At 29.0% G+C, this 26746-nt stretch overlaps 4 protein-coding genes across 6 annotated transcripts; 1 reads left to right on the top strand and 3 right to left on the bottom strand.

Annotated features, from left to right (window-relative positions):
• The first annotated feature begins 4996 nt into the window (after nucleotides 1-4996).
• On the top strand, nucleotides 4997-8664 carry LOC130979050 (glucan endo-1,3-beta-glucosidase 3-like). Of its 2 annotated transcripts, XM_057902400.1 has the most exons (5): nucleotides 4997-5266; nucleotides 6959-7942; nucleotides 8024-8212; nucleotides 8387-8414; nucleotides 8511-8664. In XM_057902400.1, exons 1-5 carry the CDS (start codon nucleotides 5215-5217, stop codon nucleotides 8662-8664), a joined length of 1407 nt encoding a protein of 468 aa, XP_057758383.1. In that variant the 5' UTR covers nucleotides 4997-5214. The 2 variants fall into 2 exon arrangements, with proteins under 2 accessions (XP_057758383.1, XP_057758382.1); XM_057902399.1 differs by having other exon boundaries at nucleotides 6959-8212.
• Nucleotides 8665-8711: 47 nt separating this feature from the next.
• LOC130979049 (cysteine-rich receptor-like protein kinase 2) lies at nucleotides 8712-12154 on the bottom strand. The gene is made up of 8 exons (XM_057902397.1): nucleotides 10920-12154; nucleotides 10719-10832; nucleotides 10469-10608; nucleotides 10180-10390; nucleotides 9834-10068; nucleotides 9451-9601; nucleotides 9024-9358; nucleotides 8712-8883 (listed from the first exon to the last, which is right to left on the bottom strand). The coding sequence occupies exons 1-8, from the start codon at nucleotides 11695-11697 to the stop codon at nucleotides 8712-8714; spliced, it is 2136 nt and encodes a 711-aa protein (XP_057758380.1). The 5' UTR covers nucleotides 11698-12154.
• Nucleotides 12155-15623: 3469 nt separating this feature from the next.
• Nucleotides 15624-19414, bottom strand: LOC130979930 (cysteine-rich receptor-like protein kinase 3). Of its 2 annotated transcripts, none has more exons than XM_057903486.1 (8): nucleotides 18983-19411; nucleotides 18130-18596; nucleotides 17790-17903; nucleotides 17553-17692; nucleotides 17214-17424; nucleotides 16671-16905; nucleotides 16447-16591; nucleotides 15624-16168 (listed from the first exon to the last, which is right to left on the bottom strand). In XM_057903486.1, exons 1-8 carry the CDS (start codon nucleotides 19324-19326, stop codon nucleotides 15791-15793), a joined length of 2034 nt encoding a protein of 677 aa, XP_057759469.1. In that variant the 5' UTR covers nucleotides 19327-19411; the 3' UTR covers nucleotides 15624-15790. The 2 variants fall into 2 exon arrangements, with proteins under 2 accessions (XP_057759469.1, XP_057759470.1); XM_057903487.1 differs by having other exon boundaries at nucleotides 15887-16168; nucleotides 16484-16591; nucleotides 18983-19414.
• A 2342-nt stretch (nucleotides 19415-21756) lies between these two features.
• On the bottom strand, nucleotides 21757-25417 carry LOC130982920 (polygalacturonase At1g48100). Its single transcript, XM_057907062.1, has 8 exons — nucleotides 25127-25417; nucleotides 24894-25022; nucleotides 24486-24668; nucleotides 23995-24033; nucleotides 23696-23903; nucleotides 23203-23284; nucleotides 22826-22934; nucleotides 21757-22266 (listed from the first exon to the last, which is right to left on the bottom strand). Exons 1-8 carry the CDS (start codon nucleotides 25382-25384, stop codon nucleotides 21859-21861), a joined length of 1416 nt encoding a protein of 471 aa, XP_057763045.1. The 5' UTR covers nucleotides 25385-25417; the 3' UTR covers nucleotides 21757-21858.
• Between the last annotated feature and the right edge of the window lie 1329 nt (nucleotides 25418-26746).

The following is a 26746-nucleotide window of genomic DNA, read 5'->3' as shown; positions in this document are numbered from 1 at the left end:
AAACATTATTCCGGAGGAAACTAAAAGGCATCATTGTTGGCTTTATATTGTTCATCATGATCATAATATATACTTGGGGTGAATAACTGAATATATACAATATTCTACAAGTGAACTACTATTCCAATAATATTTGGCAGAAATTGGTCACGTGATTATAATACTTGAGTTGAATATATGATATTCTACAAGTGAACTACTACTCTAATGTTTGGCAGAAATATAACTTTGCAATATTGAAAGTCTTGTTATTCTTTATATTGACCATGTTAAACTCCAGAACTTCAAATTAATTTCTATTCTCGTATCATTCTTTACTTTGCTAGATATGTTTTCGTTGAAGCAACGTGATCACAAACGGAAAAAGAAAGACATGGACCTCCCAACATTTGATTTATCAACTATAGTTTATGCCACTGATCAATTTTTTAGCAATAATTAATTGGGAAAAGGAGGATATGGATCAGTTTATAACATACTAAAATAACTTGATATGCTAATTCCATTATGGTAGAAAGGTGTCCCTTTAACACTCCAGTTGCTGACTTATTATTGAAAAAGAACGAGAGATCAATATGGTGTCCGGACTTAAATTTGTGGCACTATTATAAAAAAAATTTAAATTTTAAAAACTAAAATAAATAATCACATAAAAATCCAAAAACTAAAATGGAGATTTAGTCTACCATTAGTATTTAATATTTTTTGACATTAAGAAGTCTTTAAGCGTAACTTTCCACATGAAAATACTAATATAGAATTACTGATATTATGTTATTAAAAAAGAAAATTGGTAAATAACTTATGTAATAATATCAACATTTACGGTTTGTTTGGTTTAGAAGAATTTGGAAGAAAAGAAAATGAAAGAGAAAAAAATGAATGAAAAAATTAGTTTTCTATTGTTTGAATGAAAAAAGAAAATAAATGAAAAATATAAAAGTATATGAGCTCATATTAAAATTTTTTCTCCAAAATTAAGAAGAAAATTTAGATTAGAGTAAAAAATAGGTAAAATTACAAATTTATTATTATAATATTGATATATTATAATTTATAAAAAATATTAATATAATTTTATTTAGGTATAATTTTTTTTTATTTTTCCTTTTATTCAAATATTTTTTTTATTTTTTTTTATTTTCTCTTCATTCAAATAACACAAAAAAATTTAACTTTTCCTTCTATTTTCTAATATGCTGTATAAAACTCCCAACAGTTCTAACTTCAATTCCATTTCAAAAACAAGGAAGTGAATGTGTTACTGTTTTGTATATAATCTATTAATATATAATAAATAAATAGTACATGGCTTAGTAATTAACAAGTGTCATGCTTCATTAGTTAACATGTGTCTTAAAACTGAAAATGATATTTCACGCTAGCAATTTTGACCATGATGTTATCAAAAAGGGATTAAATAGTCAATACACATGCAAAATTTCAAAATTTCATACTAGACTGCATGTATAAGCCACATTGTCAAGGTTTAATCAGAAGCTTTCGCACTTTCTTCACACATTTTCATTTCATCAGTGTTCTGAAAAAATATAGAAGAAAAATATGATCCAATATCAAAAGTAAATCCCAAGAGATTTTGGTGAAATTTTAAAGTATATTGTTAGGATATGGAAAGAGCTTAACAAATACAACAAGAGATTTAGTCTATCAAAATAATTTTGCAAAATAATCAGGTAAACATCATTGTGGAATTTTATATCAGTTAGTCAGATTTTGTTAAAATGATTTCAAACTATTTTTGTGCAAACAGAGAGGTAGGATTTACTCCACTATGCCAAGAATTTTGGTTTAGAAGTGGATTCTAATTCTGCATGAGTTTCAGATGTATACTGTGACAAATTTCATAATAGTTGACCATAAGATAAAAGTAAAAATTGGTGTGAGTAGGTATGTGTTAACATTCTCGTACAGAATCAAAGTTACTCATGTGGAGATCCCTACATTTTCTTTATAAGCGTTTCGCTTTCGCTCATTTCTTAATTTCCAAAATGCTGTCGTGCTTGAAGATGCTGATATGTTTGGTGAGTTTCATTCAATATATTACAATTCATATAAAATTTACACGTGAATGCATATATTAATTTTTCTATTTATTTTGTCACACGGAGATATTATTGGCGAGGTAGTGAAAAAGGAACAACTAAGAGATCTGATAACTAATAAAAAAAGAGAGACCAAAGAATTGGTGATTATTCTCCAAGGTTTAGAGTAGGTATGATTAAATAATCAATATTGATATTTTTTAATTACTGAAACTAATGCTATTGATTTTAAAATAGCAATAACAACCCGATGAGTTGTACTTTGTTTGATGAACTGGTAGAACAAATTATATCTTACCTACAGGAGAATAGGATAGAATCGCTCATCATGGTTCTGCAGTACTTTAAGAAATCTAGGTGGAATGAAAAAACATCTTTTCAAAACAAATTTATTAATAAACTCGTAAAATGTGACTTATACTAAGAAAACTTATTAATCACCTTATTTTAACAACGGTTATAGAATAGCTTATAATGTCACTTATCTTTATGAATCTTATTGTTATTACTTATTAATCACCTTTTAATTTTACAATGGCTTAAGATAAATTTAAAATGAAACAAAAAAATATTGTGGACACAATAAAACTCATTATTGATTAATGAGTAACGCAACCAATTTTATATATATAAAAAAAAGGAGCTATTATATATAAGACCATTTTTCTTCACGTATTTTTATTGGACGTCAGGGACGGACCCAGATTATACAGGAGGGGGCACTTGCCCCCACTAAAGAAAAAAAATAATTTTATATAAATATATATATATTCTTAATATAATTATATTTTTGTCCTCACAAAAATTTATAAAATTATCTTAAAATTTATGTTAAAAATATTTTTTTATTAAATTAAATATATAATAATATTTATTTTGTTAAATTTAATTTAATATAAAAATAAAAAATAAGTAAATAAATTAATTCAATAAAAAATTAATAAATAATATTAATATAATTTTTAAAACTTATTAATTAGTTAATTATCAAATTAAAATTCAGTTTTTTAAATATAAGTAAAATTATTAATTTTTTTTCTTCCAAAATTAGTTGAAATAAGAAAAAATAATATCTATTTATTAATTAATATTTTTTATTTTAAAATTATATAATACTTTTTAATTTTATCTCTTAAATAATCTTGCTTGCAACCACTATTTTAGATTAAAAAGTATTTTATGTCATAAATATTATAACAAATAAATTTTTTAATCCAATGGATGGTAATTAATATTTGAAAATTATAATGAGTAGTAGAATAATTATTTAAAAGCATAGAAGTTAATTTTGATATGTTAAAATATGTATATTTTTTAACATAGTCATTTAATTAAATTTATTCTTTTAGATAACTATTAGGTGATCAATATAAAAATTATATTTCTTAATTATAATACATAATTAAATAGATACATAAAATCTTTAATCTGATAGTGTATCAAAATTAAATTAAAAAATATATAAAAAATGTAATTATTTAAAAAAAGAAAAATAATTATAAATTAAGTTTCTATTATTTTATATAAACATACTTTTTATATATAGGTTTATTTTTGGTATTTACTATTTATATATAAATCTAGTTTCAAATTATAAATACTAGCGTATCAATAAACGCTAACTATCAACTAATTCACTCTTTTTCTTATTGAATGTGTATAAAAATAAATAAAAGTAAAGTTAGTTAGAATGACAAGTTATTTAAAATTTAATTAAGATATTTTAAGTTTAAAATGACAAGTTAGTTAGTTAGATATTTTTGCTTCCACTTCTAAAATTTTCAGGGTCCGACACTATTGGAAGTGATAGAAAATTAATTAAGTTTTTTTTATTAGACTAATAAACTCATTTATTATTAACCGAACATTAATATAGAGTAGTACAATTATGAAGTATCAATACATATTTTATTCAGTCACAAAAAAAAAAAAAAAAATAAGTCACCAAAAAATACATATTTTATTCACGTACAAATTAAAAATATGTTTAATGGATGTTATAAAAAAAATAACTAAATTATTTATGACCAATACGAGCGCATTTTTTTATAAATTGTGCGCAATATTAATTTAACAATAATTAGTGCATTTTTTAAAATCTTTTAAGTGACCAACAATTAATACTTTTACGTAATGATTTATTAACATTTTAACAAAAATGATTTCCATAGTTTTCTTTAAATATATATAATACTAATTTCACATAGAAATTTTTAATCATATATTAATTTTAACTAAAATATTAAACAATATAACTATGCTAAATTTTATACATTAATTTTTAAAGTTGAACTCTACATTAATATTATTAATTATGTTATCTACATACTAATTAAATTAAATTTACTAATTAATATGTACTACTCAACTTAAAAACAAATTATATATGAATACAATAAATAGATTACGTACACAACCTACAACCTGTGCATCGCGCGGACTTTCCATTAGTATTACATTGAAAATGTTATGTGAATAATGGGACTGGGACTCACTGTTAATTTATTTATTTTTTATGATTAAATAAGATGAAGTGTGATTTTAACTCAAGTTAATGACAGTTAACTGTCAATGGCTTTGGGACACAAACCAAAGCAGAGTGCAAGTGGGGATTTTTGAAGCAGAAACAGAAAAGATGCCACGTCAACATTATATGTTGCTATCGTAGATGCTAATCCACCAATCACAATAGCCTATGAACTGCACCAACACTGCAACACTGCTTCATTATTCACGTTATTAATAAAACACTGAATCATACACTTGCCTTAATTAAAAAAAGCCTGACTTTCTTGTCCACTAATAATAGTTACTACTTGGCTGATTTGCCACCTGCATCTCCAAATCTCAGCCGTTGGATCCCTGACACACACTACCATTTATGATTTTATGATCCCACAGACACAAATTCTAGTTTTGATTTTTGAGTTTTGACCACTCACAAGACCCAACAACGCAAACTCTCAAGGTTTCTAATTTCTCCCTCCCAACCTCAAAGCACTTCCTGGTTCTTACTTCTCTATGCCAAAGCCCAAAGGGTATCAAAAGGTGCAAGCTTTTTGAGACCCCAAGTTGTAGAGAGCCACTTTTTAGTTTGCAGTGGAACTGGCAGTGTTTCTTTGTTTATAACGGTTTCTCTAAGCAATCATCAATGGCTGTTCTGCTGCTTCTTTTTTTCCTGCTTGCATGTTCTGTCTATGGAGGTAAGTAATAAGTTTATGTGATTTTTAGCATCTGTTTCTATGTTCCCTGGGCATCTGATATCATTGGTTATTAATCTATCATTAAGTATTCTCTTAATAAGCTTTCTAATTTAGTAATGGTTGGTGTGGGGGTATAGTACTCTTGTTTTTTTTTTTGGCTTCTAGCTCTTGTTCTTTTCATCATTATGTCTAGTTAGTCCTTTCATTACCACCTTCCTTTCATCATCATATGGGTTTGTAGATTCTTACTTTTTTGTATCTTTGCTATTTGTCATGGTTAGTAAGTATTTGCTTCTAATTAACATTTTAGGTAAAGGGTAATGATACAATGTATTAACCCCTTTTTTTAACTATTAAATACTAGAAGGAAGTAATTATTCTTTCATTGCATTTTGGCTGTTGAATGTGGGAGATGTCAGATGTTGCTATAAATGTATAAAGAGCCAGAACCTTGCTACAAGAGCATAACAATGTTGGAATAGAAAGTTAGAGAAAAGGTTGTGTAATACAAATATAGGCATGTTTAGTTTATTTATTTATTATTATTTGCAAAAGAAAGGGCCTTTGCAAGAAAGTGTTTTCCTTTATGCTGAATCTCTGATCTATCCTTTCTAATTTTTAATGGGATTCTGGGACAATTTTGGTGCATCCCAACTCAAGAAACAGCTTCTTTCGCAGTTTGCACTTAACTAAACTTTTTATGAAAAAAGTGATGGTACTAAAATACCCCTGTTGTGAATGCCACTATGCCAGTGATGAAGTGGAATATTTATACTATATTTAATCATTTTGGTCTATCAATCAACCTCATTAATACTGAGTTGGTGAGTTGGTAGCATTGTTGCCTAGCTCCCATGAATTAGACATGGTAACCAGAAGCATGGGAAAAATGTTATTAAATGAAATCCTCATTTTATGTTTTTAAAAACTGATAATCAAAGCGAATCTTTTGCAAATTAACCTAAGAACAAGCGATCATTTGAGTATATTAGACTTCTTTTAGTTAAACCCAAGGATAATCCACGGGATGACAGGTTAACAAACCTTGAATTTCAACCATGACCAAAAAAAAAAAATTCAGTTTATGAACTATAGCTATGGGCTTAGGATGTAGCATTAGTTAGTTGGACAATCTGACAATCCATCACTGAAAGCTTATTCCAGAATTTTGAAATATATGTTTTGCTTTGACATTCTATGAATCCAATGTGGCTGTGCCTCCTTAAAATATGAATTTTTTCAATATTATTCCTCATGAACAAAGCTGATAATCAAGTTTTCTTTTATTAAATCTTTTTCCCCTTTTGTTACCCAATTAAAATTGAAGAAAGCATGGTATCAATTTTTAAATCACTTCGCGGATAATTTTGAAAATACAGTATTACTTTAAATGAATGACTCAAATACAATTCCATAAAAGACTAATGAATAGGCTTTATAGCTATTTTATTAAATAGGTCATGGTAAGATTGGATATTTGAAACACATTTTATTAGATCATAAATGGACTTATTAGCTGTTTTCACAAATCCATGTTGGTCCAAACCAAAATTCATATGTTCCTTATTTTCTAGTTTCTATTTGTTCTTGATTATCACTTCATCTGCATTATTATTTTCATCTCATAATCTGTTTATGAGCAGGATCATATAGTATTTATATAATTTGTTGGTTTCTTTCTTTCTTCTGCAGATTCCTTTATTGGTGTAAACATTGGTACAGACATAACTAACATGCCAAGTGCAACAGAAACTGTGGCCCTTCTTAAGGCTCAAAGTATCCAACATGTCAGACTCTATGATGCTGACAGGGCCATGCTTCTTGCACTTGCCAACACCGGAATCCGTGTAACCGTTTCTGTTCCCAACAACTTGCTACTCGGCATTGGCCAATCGAATGCCACGGCCGCCAACTGGGTTGCACACAATGTGGTAGCTCATGTCCCTGCAACCAACATAACTGCCATAGCAGTTGGATCTGAAGTCCTAACAGCCCTCCCAAATGTTGCACCTGTCCTAGTCAATGCACTAAAATTCATTCAATCTGCACTTGTTGCTGCCAATCTCGATCAGCAAATTAAAGTCTCTACTCCTCATTCTTCTTCTATCATCCTTAACTCTTTCCCTCCATCCCAAGCATTCTTTAATAAAACATGGGATCCTGTCATGGTTCCATTGCTTAAGTTTTTGCAATCAACAGGTTCATATCTTATGCTCAATGTTTACCCTTACTACAATTACATGCAATCTGAAGGTAAAATCCAACTGGAATATGCTCTGTTCCGGCCCCTGCCGCCAAATAAGGAAGCTGTTGATGCCAACACTATGCTCCACTATACTAATGTTTTCGATGCAGTGATCGATGCTGCTTATTTTGCAATGTCATACTTGAACTTCACAAATATCCCTGTTGTAGTGACAGAGTCAGGATGGCCCTCCAAAGGCGATTCATCTGAGTCGGATGCAACAATTGACAATGCTAACACTTACAACAGTAACTTGATCAGACATGTCCTTAATAATTCAGGGACTCCAAAGCATCCTAGAATTCCAGTTAGTACATATATTTATGAGCTTTATAACGAAGACTTAAGACCAGGTCCTGTTTCCGAAAAGAACTGGGGACTTTTCTATGCTAATGGAGCACCAGTATATACTTTGCATTTGACCGGTGCTGGTACTGTATTTGCAAATGATACAACAAATCAAACCTTTTGTGTTGCTAAGAGTAATGCTGATTCTAAGTTGCTACAGGCAGCACTTGATTGGGCTTGTGGACCAGGGAAGGTGGATTGTTCACCCTTGCGGCAGGGTCAAGAGTGTTATGAACCGAATAATGTAGTTGCGCACGCGACTTATGCTTTCAATGCATATTATCAGCAGATGGCTAAATCTCCTGGAACTTGTGATTTTAAAGGAGTTGCTTTTGTCACCACCACAAATCCAAGTAAGGAATCTGGACTCTTTAATAATTATAACTATATTTGAAGGTGGCTACATAAGTTATGGATACATTTTTTTATGGCTACACAAGTTAATTGTTAATTTTGCACCTTTGCTATTTAGTATTTCAAGTGGCTTGGCAATCTAATGGAACTATTATTTGTTATCATTATCACAGGTTATGGTTCCTGCGTATTTCCAGGAAGGTATGATCTCAAGGATTCATATATTTTTTTCTGATTATTGTAATTAACTGTTCATTCTTATTTATTATATTTCCCTTGAATATTTGTGATGAACAGTGGTGGTAAAAATGGCACCAGCATAAATGGCACATCACTGGCCCCATCTAACACTTCCACTGCTTCAGGCAGCTTATCACAACACTACTATAATGGAGGATCTTTGATAAGTTCTGTGATTCTTGGTGCTTTACTTCTGAGTGCTGTTTTATAAGATCAAAGTAAGCACAGTTCATATTCATCAGCATGGGAATCAGATTTTCAGAGATACACACTCTTCCAACTACCTTTTTCATAAAGGTTGCAGCTAGTACTCCCAATTTTGTGTTCCTCGTGTCGAGAGGATTTAAAGGGTGGCGAAGTCTGCCAAGAACTCAAAATGTATATTGGCAAGTGTAACTTTGATTTTCCATTGAATTTTTGTACAAATGAACTGAAAGAATTATTAGACATTGCTGTAAGTACCTTGTAAGGCTAATTTAATTTTTTCACATTGTTATTTGTTGTATCCTAATGTTCTTGTATAAATTAGTAATGGATAGAGATATACATTGTTAGTACTAGGCAGATCACCTGGGATGAAAAGAGCTATGGGACATGGTAGCGACTGAGTCATCTGCAACGAGAGGGAAAAATGGGTCACCACTTATGTCACAGAATTCCATGGTATTCTCATCTAGGAAAGGTGGATTAGAAGGAGCAACAAGTTGCTCCTCCTTCTTTGTTAGCATCTGCAGCACTTTTGACATAGTTGGCCGCAACAAATGGTTCTCTTGGGTGCATAGAAGTCCTATTTGAACCACTCTTAAGATCTCATTCTTAACACTGCTGTTGTTGTAGTCTTCATGCAACTGAAGATTTGGATCAAATAATTGTTCAGCTGTCCCTGACTGAAAGTGTTTCCATGCCTGATGTTGCAAAATTATGTTAAGATCAAAGCAAGAAAAAAACTAGTTCAACAACAATAAAAATAAATCAGGTTAAGGAATCTGATACTGACCACTGTAATTAGGCTGTCTGAATATTCAGCTGCTTTGCTCCTGTTGTTCTGTCTCCCGGTTACTATCTCTAGCAGTAGCACTCCAAAACTATACACATCTGCCTTTTCTGTTAACTGACCATGAGCTATGTACTCTGGAGCCATATAACCCCTGCAGAATATATATATATATATATAGCTATTAAAGGTCTAGTACAGAGAAATTTGCTCCAAACAACATTTTTCTCTGTAGGGACTTGGAAATTATGGGGTGTCCAAAGCCCCAGATTAGTAGTATAGGATGCTTAATGTTGTATTTAGGTACTTAGCAGGCTCTTATTCTAATATGTTCAAAATTGTTATTATTTGGGGGGAAAATGGTAGATGGGATTAGAGGTACTTACAAAGTTCCTGCAATAGCTGTACTTATATGGCTCTTATCTTCTTGAAAGGATCTAGCCAAGCCAAAATCTGCGATTTTAGCACGAAGCTTTGCATCCAAGAGGATGTTGCTGGCTTTTATATCTCTGTGAATTATTTTGGTTTTAGAATTCTCATGTAGGTATGCTAATCCTTCAGCTGTCCCAACGATGACTTCGTATCTCTTCTCCCAGTTCAGTTCTCTTCCCTTATTCTTGTCTACAATGTTTACATTGAGAAGTACTATGGTTAGGATATAAGCAATGATAGTAAAAGTGTAGGATTTCATATCTTAGAAGGGGAAACCTATGGCATAAGTTTGGGAATTACCAAAAATGAAGCGATCGAGACTTCTGTTAGGCAGATATTCATACACAAGCAGGCTTTCGGGTCCTGAACAACTGCATCCTAACAGTCGGACTAGATTCTTGTGTTCCACGCTACTGATTATGTTCACTTCATTGTAGAAATCTCCTGCTCTATGTTTGTTATTGAAATATAGCCTCTTGATAGCAATCTCTCTTCCATCAGGTAGAACTCCCTGCAATAGAAAATTGTTATATAGTTGCATTCTTATGTTAAAATGGTTGGGATAAGGGTATGCAGATAAGATAACTACTTTGTAAACTGTTCCGAATCCTCCTTGTCCTAACTTGTTAGTCTCATCAAAGGATCCAGTAGCCGTTTCCAGTGAAGTGTACTTGAAATTCAGGCTACTGCGGCGAAGGGACTTTGCTAACTTTTCTGTATCATATGAACCTGAATTCCAGAATAAGCATTGGCATACATACTTAAACATAGTTGTTATATAACACACTGATGATTCATAAGAACAAACAAATAAGGTATTAATTAGACAAGTCACTTACCTCTTCTTTTCTTTTGAATGTATCTAAGTTTCAAGATATATATCCCAATAGCTATTCCAACCACAAAAACAATCAATGAACTAACCACTGCAACCACCAGCACTATTACATTACCTGCACAAATCAGAAAACAAAATTGTTCTCAGGATTTACAATTACAAAAAATGTGTAAACTTTTCTAAATTCTCAAGATTCATTTACCCTTTGAGCTTCCATTTTCCTGCTCTTTGTTGAGGAAATCTTTGTCTGAGAACATCATGAAGCAACCGGTGTTAAGCGCACGGCCTTCTTCCCAAGGCAAGCATCCCAATAGAGAAGTTGATGCATTCTGAAGACATGCTTTACAAGAGCTTGTGTTCAAAGTCCTCCAACAATCAGCCAGCACATAAGCAGACTCATTAACCGTTCCGGCGACGGCGACCTTCCCTCTAGCATATCCTTTATTGCTAAGTGCATCTTGAACTGCTGTTAGAATCGCTTGCTTTGCAGCTTCTTGAAAACTTGAGTTCTTCCTTGTTCTGTTCCCACACACTGCATTATCTCCTGCTCCTGCATACTCATCAAAGAAGCTATAATTCTCGGCCCTCATGAAGCAACCATCGAGGTAAATGCGGCCACCATTGAAAGGGAAGCACTGAGGAAGAACCGTCCTTGCCTCAGCATAACATAGCACACAATCAAGCAATGAAAGATCTCCATAGCACTGAGCTAGGCCATAGTTAGTGTCAAGTCCTGTCCCTGTAACTGTTGTTCCAAAGCCGGTACTTCGCATCTGTTCACTGATTTTCTCCATGGTTGCAACGAAATTCGGAACATAGATGGTGCTGTTGTGCTCTAGTTGATGACCACATGCTATTTGGATTGTTCTTGCCCTTGGTTCTGCCATTACAGTGTCTGACAGTAGTACTGAGTTGATGAGAAGGAAAATAATGAATTGAGAAGGGATGAGAAGGATTGTTTTAATCATTTTTGTGATCATCTTATTCTAATCTGATTCAACTTCACTAGTTAGATGTTCAAATAATTAACATGACTCTACAATTATGTTGTTTTACTATTACTATGAAAGGACAGGACTATTTGTTAGTGAAAAGAGAGAATATTTTGTTGAACATTTGGTATGAAATGTAGTTGTTTTATGGTATGAAAGCTGAATGATTAGAAGAAACTCAAAATCTCTTTCTACTTCTGAGAAGAAAGGTAACTTGAAGACTAATAGGAGATTCTGACAAAAGAAAGAAAAAATCTCCAAAAGAAGTAACATAAAGCGTGTGAAGAACTGAATGAGAGGGCCCTAAAAATAGTCACTACCCTTCTCAAGTTTCAAAAATATTGCTACCTGTTCGGTCATCAATTGCCACCATTAAGAAGGGTAGATATTGATTCTTTTCCCTTGTTTCCACTTTGGAGAGAGAAAGGTTAGAATATGCATTTAGTTGCATTTACAAACTTGACACACGTCTTCTATGGGGGACATTCAATTATAAAGAAAAAAATTTGGACTTAATATACAGAGTATATTTAATTAAACGATAAAATAGATATGTGTAAGTTCTATACGTTAATGTTGCAAGTGTGAGGAGTGTTGAAATTAGTCCCACATCTTAAAGTTTTGAGAAGAGTGTGAAGTAATTATAAGATGAGAGACATATTTACTTGACATCTTAAAGTTTTGAGTTGGATGTGGTGTCTTCTCATCTTATGTTCTCTCACTTGATTCCTTCCTACGGTCGGCCCACCACTATAATGCTAGGAGGAAAAAAAAAGACAGAATTTACTTTATTTAGTATTCATTAATTGTCACAATAATTAATAAATGTTAAATAAGATAAGTTATGGTTATTTTTGATTAATTTTTTTTGTTACCAAACATTTTATGGTAATTATTAGACATGATATATTGTTAAATGGTGTTAAGCAATAATTTGATCATTTGATGTTCATTAATTAGTGCAGGTAAGACTAGAGAGTTGTGAAAAAGAGCCCCTAATATTTGCCAATGTTTCCCAATGAAAATGAAACAAGACAGCAACAAAAAATGTCGGCAATGTATTTAAATGTCTTTCCCCACAAGAAAAAGAAAATGAAAACCAACGTCATTTATTGTTATTGATTGAGAAAATAGACCCTACATTACCACAACTATTCAACACATTGGCAACTGGTAGTGACCTTTCAAGGCAGTATAAGAGACTCTAACAACAAAAGAACAAACACAAAACGAAATAAAAAATTATTACTATTATTAGAAAGATAAACTGTACTGTGAAGTTGAATTTTTACTTTTTGAAGGTAAGTGAAAAGAAGAAAGATGTACAAATGAATGAAACAAGTCAAGAACCGATGTTGATGGTGCAAGAGTGGCCAGAAGCAGAAGCAAGTTTGTGAGTTTGAGACTTTTAAGTGTGAAGAGTTGAAAAAAAAGGGTTATGCTGACACAGAACTCACAAGGTTTTCAAACCAAGCAAGTACTAATCCGGCTAATTATATTTTTTTTATAAAAGATTACAAAAAAATAAGAGTATAAAACCTATTACTTTGTTTGTTATTTCTAAGAGCAAATCAATGTTAAGAAGAGCTGTATTTTTTATTTTTCTTAAAAGAATTTTACTATTTTGTATTCTAAAGATATAAGTTATGTATACAATAAAAAATATCTTAATATTATTTATTATAAAAATAATTTTTTTATATTTTTAATGTATAAAAAAAATAATATTAAAATATTTTTTTATTGTATACTTAATTTATGCTCTTAGAGCATAGAATAACAAAATCCTTTTTAATTAAAATGAATGCATATAGTAAGACCTAAGACTACACATCTGGGACCTGTCTTTTGCACTTGGGAGACCTTGCAGCTTTGTAGACCTTTTATACATATAGGCTAGTTTGGAACTTTGGATTTATAAGTGAATTTTTTAAAATTTTTAGTTTATAAAAAATGATTGTATTAATATTTGATATAATTTTTTAAATTAGTTTGTAACCTTTTAAAAAATTATTTAAAATATTTATGAAAAAAATAATTTTTTTATAATAAAAAGTTTTTATTATTATATTTTTAAAATAAGTATTTTTATAAAAAAAATAAATATAAAATAATTTATTTATAAATTATTTTTAATATAAGTCCTTATATTTTAATTTTTTATTTTAAAAGAGTTTAATTAAGTTACTTATCCAAATTGGTCTCTACTATATACACACAAACAATTTCTAAAAGAAAAAGTTTAGAGGACGAGCAACTTTATTAAATTCTGGTCAGCATGTAACCAGTAAAGAAAAGTGAGCCATTAGATGAAATCTCACATCAATCTGATACCATTAAAATATCATTGATGGTTATTTGATGAATACAAATCACAAAAATTGCTGATCCCTAGCACTCCTCTTTCTAAAAATGATAACAATTTGTTATTTTATTTGTTATATTATATTTATATTATTAATTTTACAATTAAAATATATCACATGTCACTTTTTCATTGTAATTAAAATTAAATTTTTTATTTTCTTTTAAAATTAAAGAGTTCTCTTTTTCTCTCTCTTTTTTTATCTCCATCTCTCTTATTCCTTCGTTCATTTTATCTCTCTTATATATCATTATTAATGATTAATTATAAATTTGACAATCAAAATGTGTAATATGATATTTTTAAATTGCAATTAAAATTAAAATTGAAATGAAATATAACTATATTATATTACTAATTTAACAATTAAAATGTATTACATGATAGTCTCTCATTAAAATTAAAATGAAATATTTTCTTCCAAAATTAATAAATTTTCTTTCTCCGTCCTCTATCTACTTCTCTCCCCTTCGGTAATTTTCTTTACCCTTCCTACTCTATATATAATTTATAATTTATATATTTATATATTTATATTACTATTTTAACAAATCAAAATGAGTCACCAGATATTCTTTTGTTATAATTAAAATAAAATTTTTTTCTCCAAATTTAACAAACTCACCCATCTTCTTTTTCTTCATCTTTCTCTCTCTTTTCTTTTTCATTCTCTATCTCTCTCTACCTTTTTGTTCTACAAAAAAATAAAAATAATAAAATAATATAATTCAAATAAATTTATAAAATTATAAAAAATATATTAAATTTATAATTAAAAATGATTCAGTAATATTATTCACATAAAAAATATATTTTTATTATTATTAAATACATACTTTTTTAATATTTTATTTAGTTCAAATTTTTATCACTTATTTTTTTAATTTATATTTTTATTTTTTTCAAATATTATTATTTATAATTCAAAACGAATACTAATGTTGTTATTAATAATTAAAATTAAGATTTAGTTGTTTAAAAAAATTAATTTTGAGTTGATTTTATAACTATTAATATAAATTTTTTATACTAATATCTAATTATATTTTTATATATAGAAAGAAAAATATTATTTTTAAATAACAAATATAAAAGTTAGTTATTTTTATTTGTACAATAGACTTAACATCTAATCAAATATAAAAAGTATACACATTAATTTTTTTCAAATTTTATATAATAAATATTAAAATTAATTATTAGTAAAAATTAAACTCTTTCACACGAAAATAATAACTAAAAGGCTTATTATTTTGATTTTTTTATCTATATAGATTCTGGTCTTTTTAACTGACAAAAACTTTTATTTTCTACGACTTTTTTGTAAAAGCAGTTTGATTTTATAAATTTTTTGTGCCATAATTTATAATGTTAGAGTAAAGCTAATATAGTCTTAACAAATTTATATTCCCGTAATAATATTACGGGCAAAAATACTAGTTACTCATCATTTATATATATTTATTAGAATAAGTATATAACATACTCGTTAGATACCTTATTTTCAAGAACTAATAGATATGAAATAATGAGTTTCCTACTATATAATATTTGATGCCAAAACAAATATATATACAGAGTAAGTATTGGATTAAAACCTTGGAAACACCCCAATTCCACAATCTCAATAAAAAAAAGAGAAGGTATAAAAAAAAAAGGAATCATACAACAAAAATTTACATGGAAATTCATGTATTATGGGAATAATTAAAGGTTTCATGCACTAAAATATTCTGAACTCCGATTTGAAATGTACAAAGGTTGAATCAGATTTTCACTCGTGTTATAGACTGAAGAGTGATGATGAGCATAGGATCCAGCATTAAAACTATCTTCAGCATCTAAAATAGATCTGCTGAATTCGCCGCTGCAACGGTTTAGAAATGGTGGCTGCGTTGGTTCAGAAATCTGTTCCTGATTGTTGTCCTTAATCATTTTCACAACTTGTGACATTGATGGTCTCAGCTCTGGAGAAGCTTGTGCACAAAGCAACCCTATCTTAAGGAGTTTACATGCTTCCTCTGCAGGGTAATTTCCCTCTAGGCTTAGATCAACTATTTCACATAGCTTCTTTGTTTCATACAGGTTCCAAACCTTGCATATTGTACAGTTTGGGAGAACAAAAAACTGTCATCATCCTATCAAATGTATTATGATAAGGCGGAGACTTACATATAATTGTTTTCATGTGAAATCGATAGTTAAGAATCGTTAGATAATTTAACATGTTTGACTAAATTGCCTGGGAATGATTTTCAACTATTAACTTCACATGAAAACAACTATATGCGAGTTTTCACCTTGTGATAAACTAATAAGTAATTAAAAAAAAAAAGACAAATTGTGCTAATTTTACAAAGTGAGATTATTACCTCATGTAGAAGGGAGATTGAATTTTGAACAACTGACCTAATTTTTTTGCCTGATACAATTTCAATGGCTAACACTCCGAAACTGTAGACATCCGCTTTCTCAGTTAACTTCCCAAGAATTACATACTCTGGTGCCATGTAACCCCTATGCATATGAAAATGACATAATTGTAAGAGAATTTGTCTAAATACTTAAAATGTTTTGTAAAAAATCATATACTTACAGTGTACCAGCAATGGTTGTGCTAAGGTGAGAATTGTCTTCAGGGAACAATCTAACAAGTCCAAAATCAGCAATCTTGGGTGTGAAGTTTTCATCAAGTAGAACATTTCCCAATTTTATATCTCTATGAATGATTCTCATTTGTGATTCCTCATGAAGATAGGCCAAGCCCTCTGCAGTTCCTAACAAGATCTTATGCCTCACTTCCCAATTCAACCCTTCATATTTCTTTCTAACTAGAGGAGCATATCACATTGAACACGTAATTAGCTAATCTAAATAAAAATGTTAATACTCATTTGTTTCAAAATAATTGTAATTTAAACAAAAAGAAAATAGTTTAATTTCGATGCATAAAATATTTTACACAGTCGCCAATCACATTCGTTTTTTTAGATGACTATTAAGTAGTTACTTTTATTGATATAACGTTAACGTTACGTGATTGAATATACGTGTGAAACTACATTGTATTGGCACTGCATCGAAATTAAATTAAAAATATATATATAACAAAAACAATGTTTGTAAGTAAAATACAAACCACAGAGGTGATCAGAGAGGCTCCCATTAGGTACATATTCATAAACAAGAAGGCTTTCAGGTCCTGTAATGCTGCACCCTAAAAGCTTCACAAGATTTTTGTGTTGAATCCCACTTATCAAATTCACCTCATTGAAAAAATGATCTGCCCATTGTGTTGTGATGAAGCTAAGCCTTTTTATGGCCACAATCTTTCCATCTGGCAGAACTCCCTACAAAACATTCAAATACAAATTTTCTGGTAAATGTTATATGAATTAGACTTAACTTTCCTAAATTTTTGTTTAAATAAAATTAGTATTATATTATATTTAAATTGGTGTTAAGTATTATATTTTACTTTGTAAACTGAACCTGTTCCTCCTTCTCCTAGCTTATTGGAATCATTGAAGTAATTTGTTGCTTGTTCAAGAACTTCATATGACATATTTAGTTTAGATTGGTTCACTGTTTCCAAAAGCGCACCAAACTTTCTTCTTTCTGAAGTGAGAAAACAACATCAAAATATTACAATGAATTTTAGTAACTGAAGCTTTGAAGAATTTGTGATAGTCTTAAAATATCAAACTACTGATACCTCTTCTCTGCTTCAATATATTCATTCTTACAAAGAAAGTAACCGTTACAATGATCAGTAGCAGAGCCAAGGAAGAAGATGATGCAGCCACAATCAGAGGAAGGTTACTATGTCCTAAAAAATCAGTAACACATTGCTTTATTGGTATGATTCTCGGATTTGTGATCTTGTAATGAAAATGTTGCGCATAACAATGTTACATATAGTCAGTAATTCATGGTGAAATATAAAATATATATTAAAAATGAATTAAATAATATGTGCATGCTGATTTTTAGTCTGCATAATATTTTTGTAAATCAAAGAAAGAAAATTGGAGAAAATCAGACTGAAAACTAACCTTGTTTTCCGAAAGGGACAACAACATTGCTTGAATTATCATTATAGAACTTGTTATTTGAATACCTCAAGTAACAACCAACACTCAACACTCTTCCTTCTTCTTTTGAAGCACATGACTCAATCCTAGTAACAGCTTCATCCAAACATGTCTTGCATCCACTTTCATTCACAAATTTCCAGCACTGAGCCAAACCATAAACACTCACATTCCTATGATTCACAGACCCAACATGGAAGAACCAAACATTATTTTTCTTTTGTGCTTCCAAGCTCAAATTCCTCACCAGTTCCATAGCATTAGCCTTGTAAACACTCCTATCCCCACCAAAATCCTTGGTTCCACACACAGTTTTATCTTCACCACTAACGCTACTCTCATTGAAGAAATTTTTATGATCATACCTCATGTAGCACCCATCAAGGAATAGTCTTCCACCAATAGTGCCTCTCTGAAACGGCGAGCATCTATATCGCATAAATACAAATACAAGTATTAAATACAAGAATAATGCTAGAAAGCCAATTTTTTACGGCTAATATCAGCCTGTTTTTTCAGGTGAAAACTCATGTGCAGTCACGTGAAGTTGATAGCTGAGAGCTATTAAATGAAAATTTAGTCAAATCAATCAAATCATCTAACGGTTCTCAGTTATCAACTTCAGTGAAGTCGACTACACCTGAATTTCCACTTTTTTTATTGTTTATCTTTAAATTCTAGATCCTAAAAGATAATTGGCTAACTAAAAGTTAGTTCCTTATATATATTTTCTCTAAATTACAATAAAGTACAGCACCTTATGTAAAATTAGTCACAAATTAAAATAAGTGAGTAAAAGCGTGCTACTATATACCTTAAGATCTTTGTTTTGGATTCAGAGAAGCAAACATCACAATCTGGTTTAGAGAGATCTTTCATACACTCACTAAAAGCATAGACAGTGGCATTTTGAGAGCCTTTGTGAAGAGCTGCAAATTTTTGGTTAGAAACAAGAGGGGTCATGGAGCTCAAGGCATCCCAGAAGTTTGATATGAAATCTCGGCGAACAGGTGGGGATATAATTATGTTGGAGCACAATAGCGCTGCCTCTGTTGTTCTTGGGTCACCAAGTGCACAAGGGATAATGGTAATAAGTGCATGGTAACAACAAAGCAAGACAATAAGAAACGATGAAGAAGAAGAAGAAGAAGAAGGCATTGAATTTGGAACTTGGACACTTTAATTTGTTGGTAGCTTTTTATTTTGTTGTTGGAAGATATGAATAGAAATGTTAGTAAGTGTGTAATTGGAAACTAAAGCTACAAAGTGTGTGGGAGAAAGAGACAAAACTATGGAAAGAAAAATGAAGTGTGAAAATGGAATGTTAGTTGCATGGAATGCATTATATCATATGATCATGAAAAGGGAAGAAACCGTGTGAAGAAACAAGCAGGTCAACATATGATCCAAATTAATGTCTTACCTTCTTGTGCTTTTCTGTAAGAATATTCCAATAAAAAAAATTCTATCAATTTTTTTCTAAAATAACATATAATTTATCTTTTATGATGTATCAACTTTTAATTAAGGTGAATTCTATTTAACTCTTTTTAAATTAAAAGACAAGTTATTCTTTATGATATATCTTCCTATTATTAATTGTAATAAAATTAATTGACTTATCATGATTAACTTTAACTTTAATTTAACTTAAATTTATTCATTTCATTAATTAATCATGATATAATTTTTTATCTTTTTCAAATTATATATTTATTAATCAATTTCAATCGCAAAATATAAAAAATATCAAAAGACAAAGAATAAATAAAAAAAATTCAAGAGACAAAAAATTTAAAATTTTCAAAATTTTCTCTCTCTTACTTTCTTAATTTTTTTATAAAAATAATAAAATATAAAATATAACTTTTCTAATCATTTTTATAATTTATAAAAAAGTTATACTATAGTTAGTTAATTAGGTTAAGAAAATTTAGGTTGAATTAAAAAAAGTTATACATAGTTAAAAATTATTAGAAAATTTTTATTTTATATTTTATTATTTTTTTCAAAAAATTTAAGAAAGCAAAAGAGAGAAAATTTTGAAAATTTTAAATTTTATGTGCCTCTTGAATTTTTTTTATTTATTCTTTGCCTTTTTTGAGATTTTTTATATTTTTTATTGAAATCGATTAATAAATATATAATTTCAAAAAAATTACAAAATTATAAAATTAAATTTTTTTTAATAATTTTTATAATTTACAAAAAAAGTTACATTATGATAAATTAATTAAATTAGCAAAATTCAGTTAGATTAAAAGTTAAAATTAACCATAATAAGTCAATTCATTTCATTTTATTTAATAATTAAAAAACAAGTCACAAAGGATAATTTACCCTCTAATTTAGAGAGAGTTGGGTAAAATTCACCTAATTTAAACATATATACTTTTTTTAGTCTTCTTAGGGTGAATATGAATCGGGTGAAACCGGATTCATCTTAATTCGGATCCGACTCTAAATGATAACCGCGTTTATTTTTCAAACTCTTATTCGATTCTAGATCCAATAAAATCATACTAAATTAGTCTTCCAAAATATTCGAGACCGAACTGAGTCTTCGAATCGAGTCAGAACATGTGCACTCCTAAAAATAATAGATACGCATGTATATTTATTTATTATATATTACTTATATAATAGAGATTGAGAAGAATTCTTAGTAAATTTTTTTAAAAGAATAAATTTTATTATATTTAAATAATAAACAAACAAATAAAAATTCTTAAATCCAACTAAACAAGAGAATTGTAGCAAAAGCATTTCAACTTCAGATATTTCTAAAAACGTGATTTGAGTTTGAGAAAAGAAAATGTTGCAGATCAAAGTGATCCATGTTTAATTTGCTTTATACATAGGCTGAACATTAGTCACAACATTGTTCAGCAACCTTATTTGTTTATCCACTACTACTTGTTCTATTTGGAGTTTGGTTAGCTTCATGTTTTCTACTCTTTTTTCTTCACATCCACTGAAAATCCAATTTTTTTTTTATATTAATAATGCAGAAAAAAAACGAACAAAGAGAAATAAAAAAGAAAATTGAATTCTAGATGTACAAATTAATGAAACCCGGTTGATAAATAGTATCTTTCTATTATAAGTCTTAAACAAGCTAAGGTGTTTGAAGGAGTACAAATTTTTTTTTTTATTCGAATTATTTTGTTCTGGAATGATTAGTGAAACAAGATAGAATAAAAAGAAAATAGAGCAGGTATCATAAAACAAAGTTAAAAATTTAAGAAGGAAAAGCTATATTTATGAATAATTGTGTGTGGACCTAGTTTTGGTGGAAAAAGATATCTTTAAGGTATGTTTAGAGTAATAGATATCTTTTATTGTGCCTGAATTTTTAACTATTTAATAAAAAAAATAAAAAGTAAAAAATAGAATTTTATTTTTGCCCTTTCCACTTTTTAGATAAATTAAATAATTACTATAGAATTTTCCTATATTTGGTTTAGAGGTAAAATTGAATGTAAAATTTACCTCTAGATGTGTTTCTTGTATAAGCTTGCCAGCTAGGTATAGGGGATTTTGTTTTATATAAATAGTTATAAACTTTTAAGGATCCATATATCTTAGTGCACTGTCAATTAAAACAAACTAATTACATCAACACCATGCACCTTCCCACACAGTTAAAAATTATTTGTAGGAGGGAATGAAAGCTAAAATAATCTTTAATTAGTAACATAAAGTATCATGTGACCTTGCTATCCTCTTGATTGATCCACCACCACTTCTTAAGCAATAATCAATGCTTGAAGGTAGCAAAGGTCCTTGAGAAGTTCCATAAGAGTTCCAACACACAGCTTGCTGTAATAAACCTTGGTACTTAATAGAGGGTCTAAGTTGAATGTCAATTAAATCAACGTCGGTGCATGGTAAGGAGTTGCTGCACGCTAGATGGATAGGTTGCACCCCATAAGTCCCACTTATTTGGTTGAACTTAACACCTGAAATCACCACTGCTTCTGTTTCGTTCTTACACGCATGCTTGTCACAATAGTATTGGTCTATCATTATTGGATACATAACATCATACACTTGGATTCTTGAGAATCTCACATTTTTAACCATACCATTCCCACCCTATATATAATTAAAAAAAATTAATTGGAATAATTGGAGTCATGTAATGGGAATATGTAATAAATAACCCCATGCACTTTTACTTACGTGCAATTTCTGCTGTAAACTTTTAAAGGGGATGATAATGCATGTTACCCAAATTGATAAACACTATTTTCTCTTAATAATATTATTTTACCTTTTTCTAAAACTATCTATAATATTTTGTAGATATAATATAAAAGTATCAGAAAATATTGATATATGACAAATATAAATTAAAAATAAGTTAAAAAAATAATTGTAATTAAAAACAAAGGATGTTATTGATTTAGAAGTAACATTATCATTTTTTACTTTTAAAATGTAAAGTTTGATACCTTAAAATTGCTTTTATTAAAAAAAGGGGAAGGAAAGAAACAGTTTTCTATATTGTTAATAATTTTTTTTGTATCAATTAGTAATTGTAGGGTATCAAACTTCACATCAGAACTTATATTATAAATTGCATGTAAATAAACTTTCATGATTTTTTTTTTTTTTGCATTTCCCCATGCCCTTAGGTTATTTATATTAATACCTGCCATGTTTTGATCCTTGCTCCATATAGAGTATTTTTCATTGAGATATCCTCAACTATGATGTCAGATACACATGCCACGCTTTTGTCTTTCCCTAATCCTCCTAAACTATATTTTTCAAAAAATTAAATTTATAATGATCAGCATATATAGTTTGATAGCAAATCAACTTCTAGCTAAATATGCTTGTATATATAATAGTTTATAAAAAAATTAATCACTAAATTAATTATTCATATAAAATACATATCAAATTATAAAATATACATTAAAAATAAATTAAACAATACAAAACTGACTTTTAGTACACGCATAATATGTTTTTACAATAATAATAATAATAATAATAATAATAATAATAATATGTTCTTATTACCTTATACCATGGCCGGGGCCACACATAATATGGTGGACATGAACCTTAGAGCAACCGGTTTGGATGGATACACAGTCATCTCCTGATATCAATGAATAACATAAAAAATAGCAACTATTATATTTTTTAATATATATTATGTACAATATAAAATATAGTAGTCTGGTTTCAGTTGGATATACACCTACTATATAGCACACACAGTGCTACAAAAGTTATAGTTCAGTTATTATTATTATCATTATATCTTTTCATGGTGCACGTTTCAAAAGTTAGTTGTGGTGACAGTTTACCGTTTAAAGTTAATTAAAAATTTAGAGGGGGAAAAAAGTCTCTTAGGCATTCTTGCTTTTTGAAAGTGGGAACTGCACTATTCTTGCAATGATTTAATAATTTACCAAGATTCTGCCTTTACCAAGGTACATACATATATATTACAAAGTCACTTAGAATAATTAAACTAAACTTACATTATTTTTTATGGGTGGCTTACCAGTTTGAATATCAGAGTGCTGAATTTGCACATCGTGTGTGTTCTGCAAGTGAATTCCATCAGTGTTAGGGCTATTCTGTGGGGAAGAAATTGTAATGTTGGTAACTTGAATCCCCTTTGAGTTATCAAATTTTAGATGGCACAAGGGACTGTTTATGATTCTGATGTCACGAACTGTTATATGGTTGCTAGAATAGAATCTCACAGCCTTGTATCATGAACAAATAATGTCAAAAACAAGAAATAATTAATAACATGCATGTTATGGTGTGTTAGGATTTAGGAAAGGAAAATCTTACAGTTGGTTTCATGTATGGAATGTGTTTAGAGTAGCTCTTCTGCAAGAATTCAATTCAGAGAAAGAAAGGTGAGAAATTTGATTTCCTTACTGTTATTTTCATTCATTTTATTTATCAGAAATCGAAAACTCTAGTACAGATATTTTTATATAAAATTAATAATTAAAAATTATTAAAATAACAATTTAGTCAAATATATCAAATTATTTGATAATTTTTTAATTATCAATTTTACATGATTACAATAGTATATGAATTTCTCTATTTTATTAGAAATAATCCTAACTGAATATTTTTTTTAATTACCGAATTTAATTTTAGTGCACTAACAGTGTAAAGTATTTTATATAATCGTATCTATTCTTTTGTATTATCGTTTACGTAATTAATATAAAAGACAATTATTTTTGTTAATATAGCGTTATTTAATTAGATGCACGTATAAAATTATTTTATACGGAAAGTATATCAACATTAAATTCTTTAATTACCCGGGGCTCATAATTATAAGGTTCTGAAGAGGAGGAAGTAGTCCACCAATTAGAGCCTTGGCCATCAAGAGTTCCAGAGCCTTTGAGTGTGAAGTTCTGTAGCCATTTGAAATTTATCCACTGATATAAACTTGATTTTGGCCATGAAGATGCCTCTTCTGGAGCCACTAGAGTTCCATCAATCTGTTAATAAAGAAAAGAGTTTTGTATTCCCATTAATTAACCTCACATAAGTTAAAAGTTTTAAAAGACTATACTCACATACATATTCATATTATACATAGGATACAGAAATTCTATTGTGGTACCCATTAAAAAAAAAGAAAATAGATCCACAAAATATGTAATTCTTATTCTTTCTGTATTTCTGTATTCTACTCTATATGAGAATGTTAAATTAAAGCAAACCTGAAGAGTGAGATCTGGCATACAAGGGCCTTGTAAAGTGAGGGGTTTGAGAAGGAATTTGAGTTTAGATGAAACTAAAACTGTAGCACCACCAACTTTGCATGCACTTCTCCATGCAACTACAAGTGCCTGTTTAATTCTAAACCAAGTTAGTTACTTATATATTAATTGGAAGAATTTCAACTACGAATTAATACAATGATATGTATGCTTTTGGTGCTTAATTAATTAACCTGTGAATCATCAGAAATTCCATTGCCCTTTGCGCCAAAGGACATAATGTCAAAAGTGTTGGTGGACATTGGCGGAGATGGCGATGGTGATGTGGCTCTCCCTCTTGTGTGACGTTTGGGGAGTCTTTTGTTAATCATGTTTTGGCGATGATTGTTCTTCCTTGCTTCTACTGAGATTACAGAGAAGGTGATAATAGTCATCACAATCACCAAAAAGGAGAGCAAAAATAGTTGACAGAAGCTTCTGTTCCTCTTCATATTCCCTTAATTGTTTAATCTCTTCACTATACTATACTATTAGGAGTGAGAATACTAGGAATAATTTCTGGTTGGTGTTGTGCTTCATACAGGGAACTAACTAGGATGGTGCTTATATAGTGGAGGAAACAAACAATTAATATATTGTTTCGTTTTGGAGGGATGTGTGCGTCTTTATAAAGATAATAAACATTGTTAAGATGGTTTGGTGAAAACTTATGAGCAGTCAACTTCAAGTGAAGTTAATAGTCGAGAGCTGTTAGATAAAAATTTAGTCAAATCAATCAAATTATTTAATAATTTTCAGTTATCAACTTTATGTGAAGTCGATTGTACCTGAATTTCTACCAGATAGTTCACCATTAGACAGATATTTTTATAAGAAAATAATAATTAAGATGTTAATACGTATCATATTAAATTATTTAGTCAAATTATGTTAATAAATAATACAATTAGGTTTTTATTATTATATATCCATCCTTTATTTTGTCCGTTATTATATGTAAAACTTTAACAAAATAATCATAATAATTATTTTTAAATATAATATTTTAAATTTTTTATATATTTAAAATTTAAAATTATACCTTCTTAAATAAAAATAGTAAATTAAAATTAAAATAATATAATAAAAAATTATTTCTTCCGTTCTAATTTAGTATATATGACTTTTTCGGTTCTAATTTTTTTTATTGATGTAATTGTTAGATAATTTTTGTATAGATGAGTTTGTATGAATTTTGGACCTTTTTAAAAGTATTTTATGTACTATCTTATTATTTTGAATAATGTGTAATAATAATTCACTATAACTCACTATCAGAATATTATATACTACATACAGATCTATAAATTTAGTTCTCATTATAGATAAACCAATAGAATAATCGATAAATTTTGTTCATCAATAAAAGTTTCACCAATAATAATTTACTGACCGATTTTTTCTTCTTATAATAGCTAACATAAGTCTTATTCCATCTCTTTTATTTTAACTTTTTTTTTAGTCTTTTCAACTGAGAGTTCTAACTTCTCTAATTTTTTGTGAATTTTTTTTTTAATGAGTCAAGGTATGTATCTAACAACTTACTATACGTTCATCTATTTGTTGAATAACATGCTAAAAAAATTTTCATTGAGATTATAAATCTGTTTTCACAAATCAAAAACAAAAGTATAATTTGTAGATGATCTCACATACAAAGTTTATAAAAGTAATTTTAGACTTGACAAAATTAGAGAAGAATATCCGTTTTTGATAAACTCAATTTTTTTTATGTTGCTGTACACTTCTTTCTAAATCAAGTCCTTATCAATTAGTGGTAGTTTAATTCCTTATGCTTGAGCCTTGACATGTTA

The sequence above is a fragment of the Arachis stenosperma genome, chromosome 5 (genome assembly GCF_014773155.1).
Source record: "Arachis stenosperma cultivar V10309 chromosome 5, arast.V10309.gnm1.PFL2, whole genome shotgun sequence".
NCBI lineage: Eukaryota > Viridiplantae > Streptophyta > Magnoliopsida > Fabales > Fabaceae > Arachis > Arachis stenosperma.
The sequence above is the reverse complement of the archived record's forward strand: the minus strand, read 5'-3'. Positions and strand labels throughout refer to the sequence as shown.

Coding starts and splice junctions, on each gene's coding strand:
- LOC130979050 (XM_057902399.1), top strand. CDS start 5,215: ATGGCTGTTCTGCTGCTTCTTTTTTTCCTGCTTGCATGTTCTGTCTAT. Junction 5,267..6,958: donor TGCATGTTCTGTCTATGGAG/GTAAGTAATAAG, acceptor TTTCTTCTGCAG/ATTCCTTTATTGGTGTAAAC. Junction 8,415..8,510: donor TCCTGCGTATTTCCAGGAAG/GTATGATCTCAA, acceptor TGTGATGAACAG/TGGTGGTAAAAATGGCACCA.
- LOC130979049 (XM_057902397.1), bottom strand. CDS start 11,697: ATGATCACAAAAATGATTAAAACAATCCTTCTCATCCCTTCTCAATTC. Junction 10,833..10,919: donor GGAAAATGGAAGCTCAAAGG/GTAAATGAATCT, acceptor TGATTTGTGCAG/GTAATGTAATAGTGCTGGTG. Junction 10,609..10,718: donor CATTCAAAAGAAAAGAAGAG/GTAAGTGACTTG, acceptor TCTGGAATTCAG/GTTCATATGATACAGAAAAG.
- LOC130979930 (XM_057903486.1), bottom strand. CDS start 19,326: ATGCCTTCTTCTTCTTCTTCTTCTTCATCGTTTCTTATTGTCTTGCTT. Junction 18,597..18,982: donor TCCAAAACAAAGATCTTAAG/GTATATAGTAGC, acceptor TATGCGATATAG/ATGCTCGCCGTTTCAGAGAG. Junction 17,693..17,789: donor TATATTGAAGCAGAGAAGAG/GTATCAGTAGTT, acceptor TTCTCACTTCAG/AAAGAAGAAAGTTTGGTGCG.
- LOC130982920 (XM_057907062.1), bottom strand. CDS start 25,384: ATGAAGAGGAACAGAAGCTTCTGTCAACTATTTTTGCTCTCCTTTTTG. Junction 24,034..24,485: donor CTTATAATTATGAGCCCCGG/GTAATTAAAGAA, acceptor GAATTCTTGCAG/AAGAGCTACTCTAAACACAT. Junction 23,904..23,994: donor TTCCATACATGAAACCAACT/GTAAGATTTTCC, acceptor TCATGATACAAG/GCTGTGAGATTCTATTCTAG.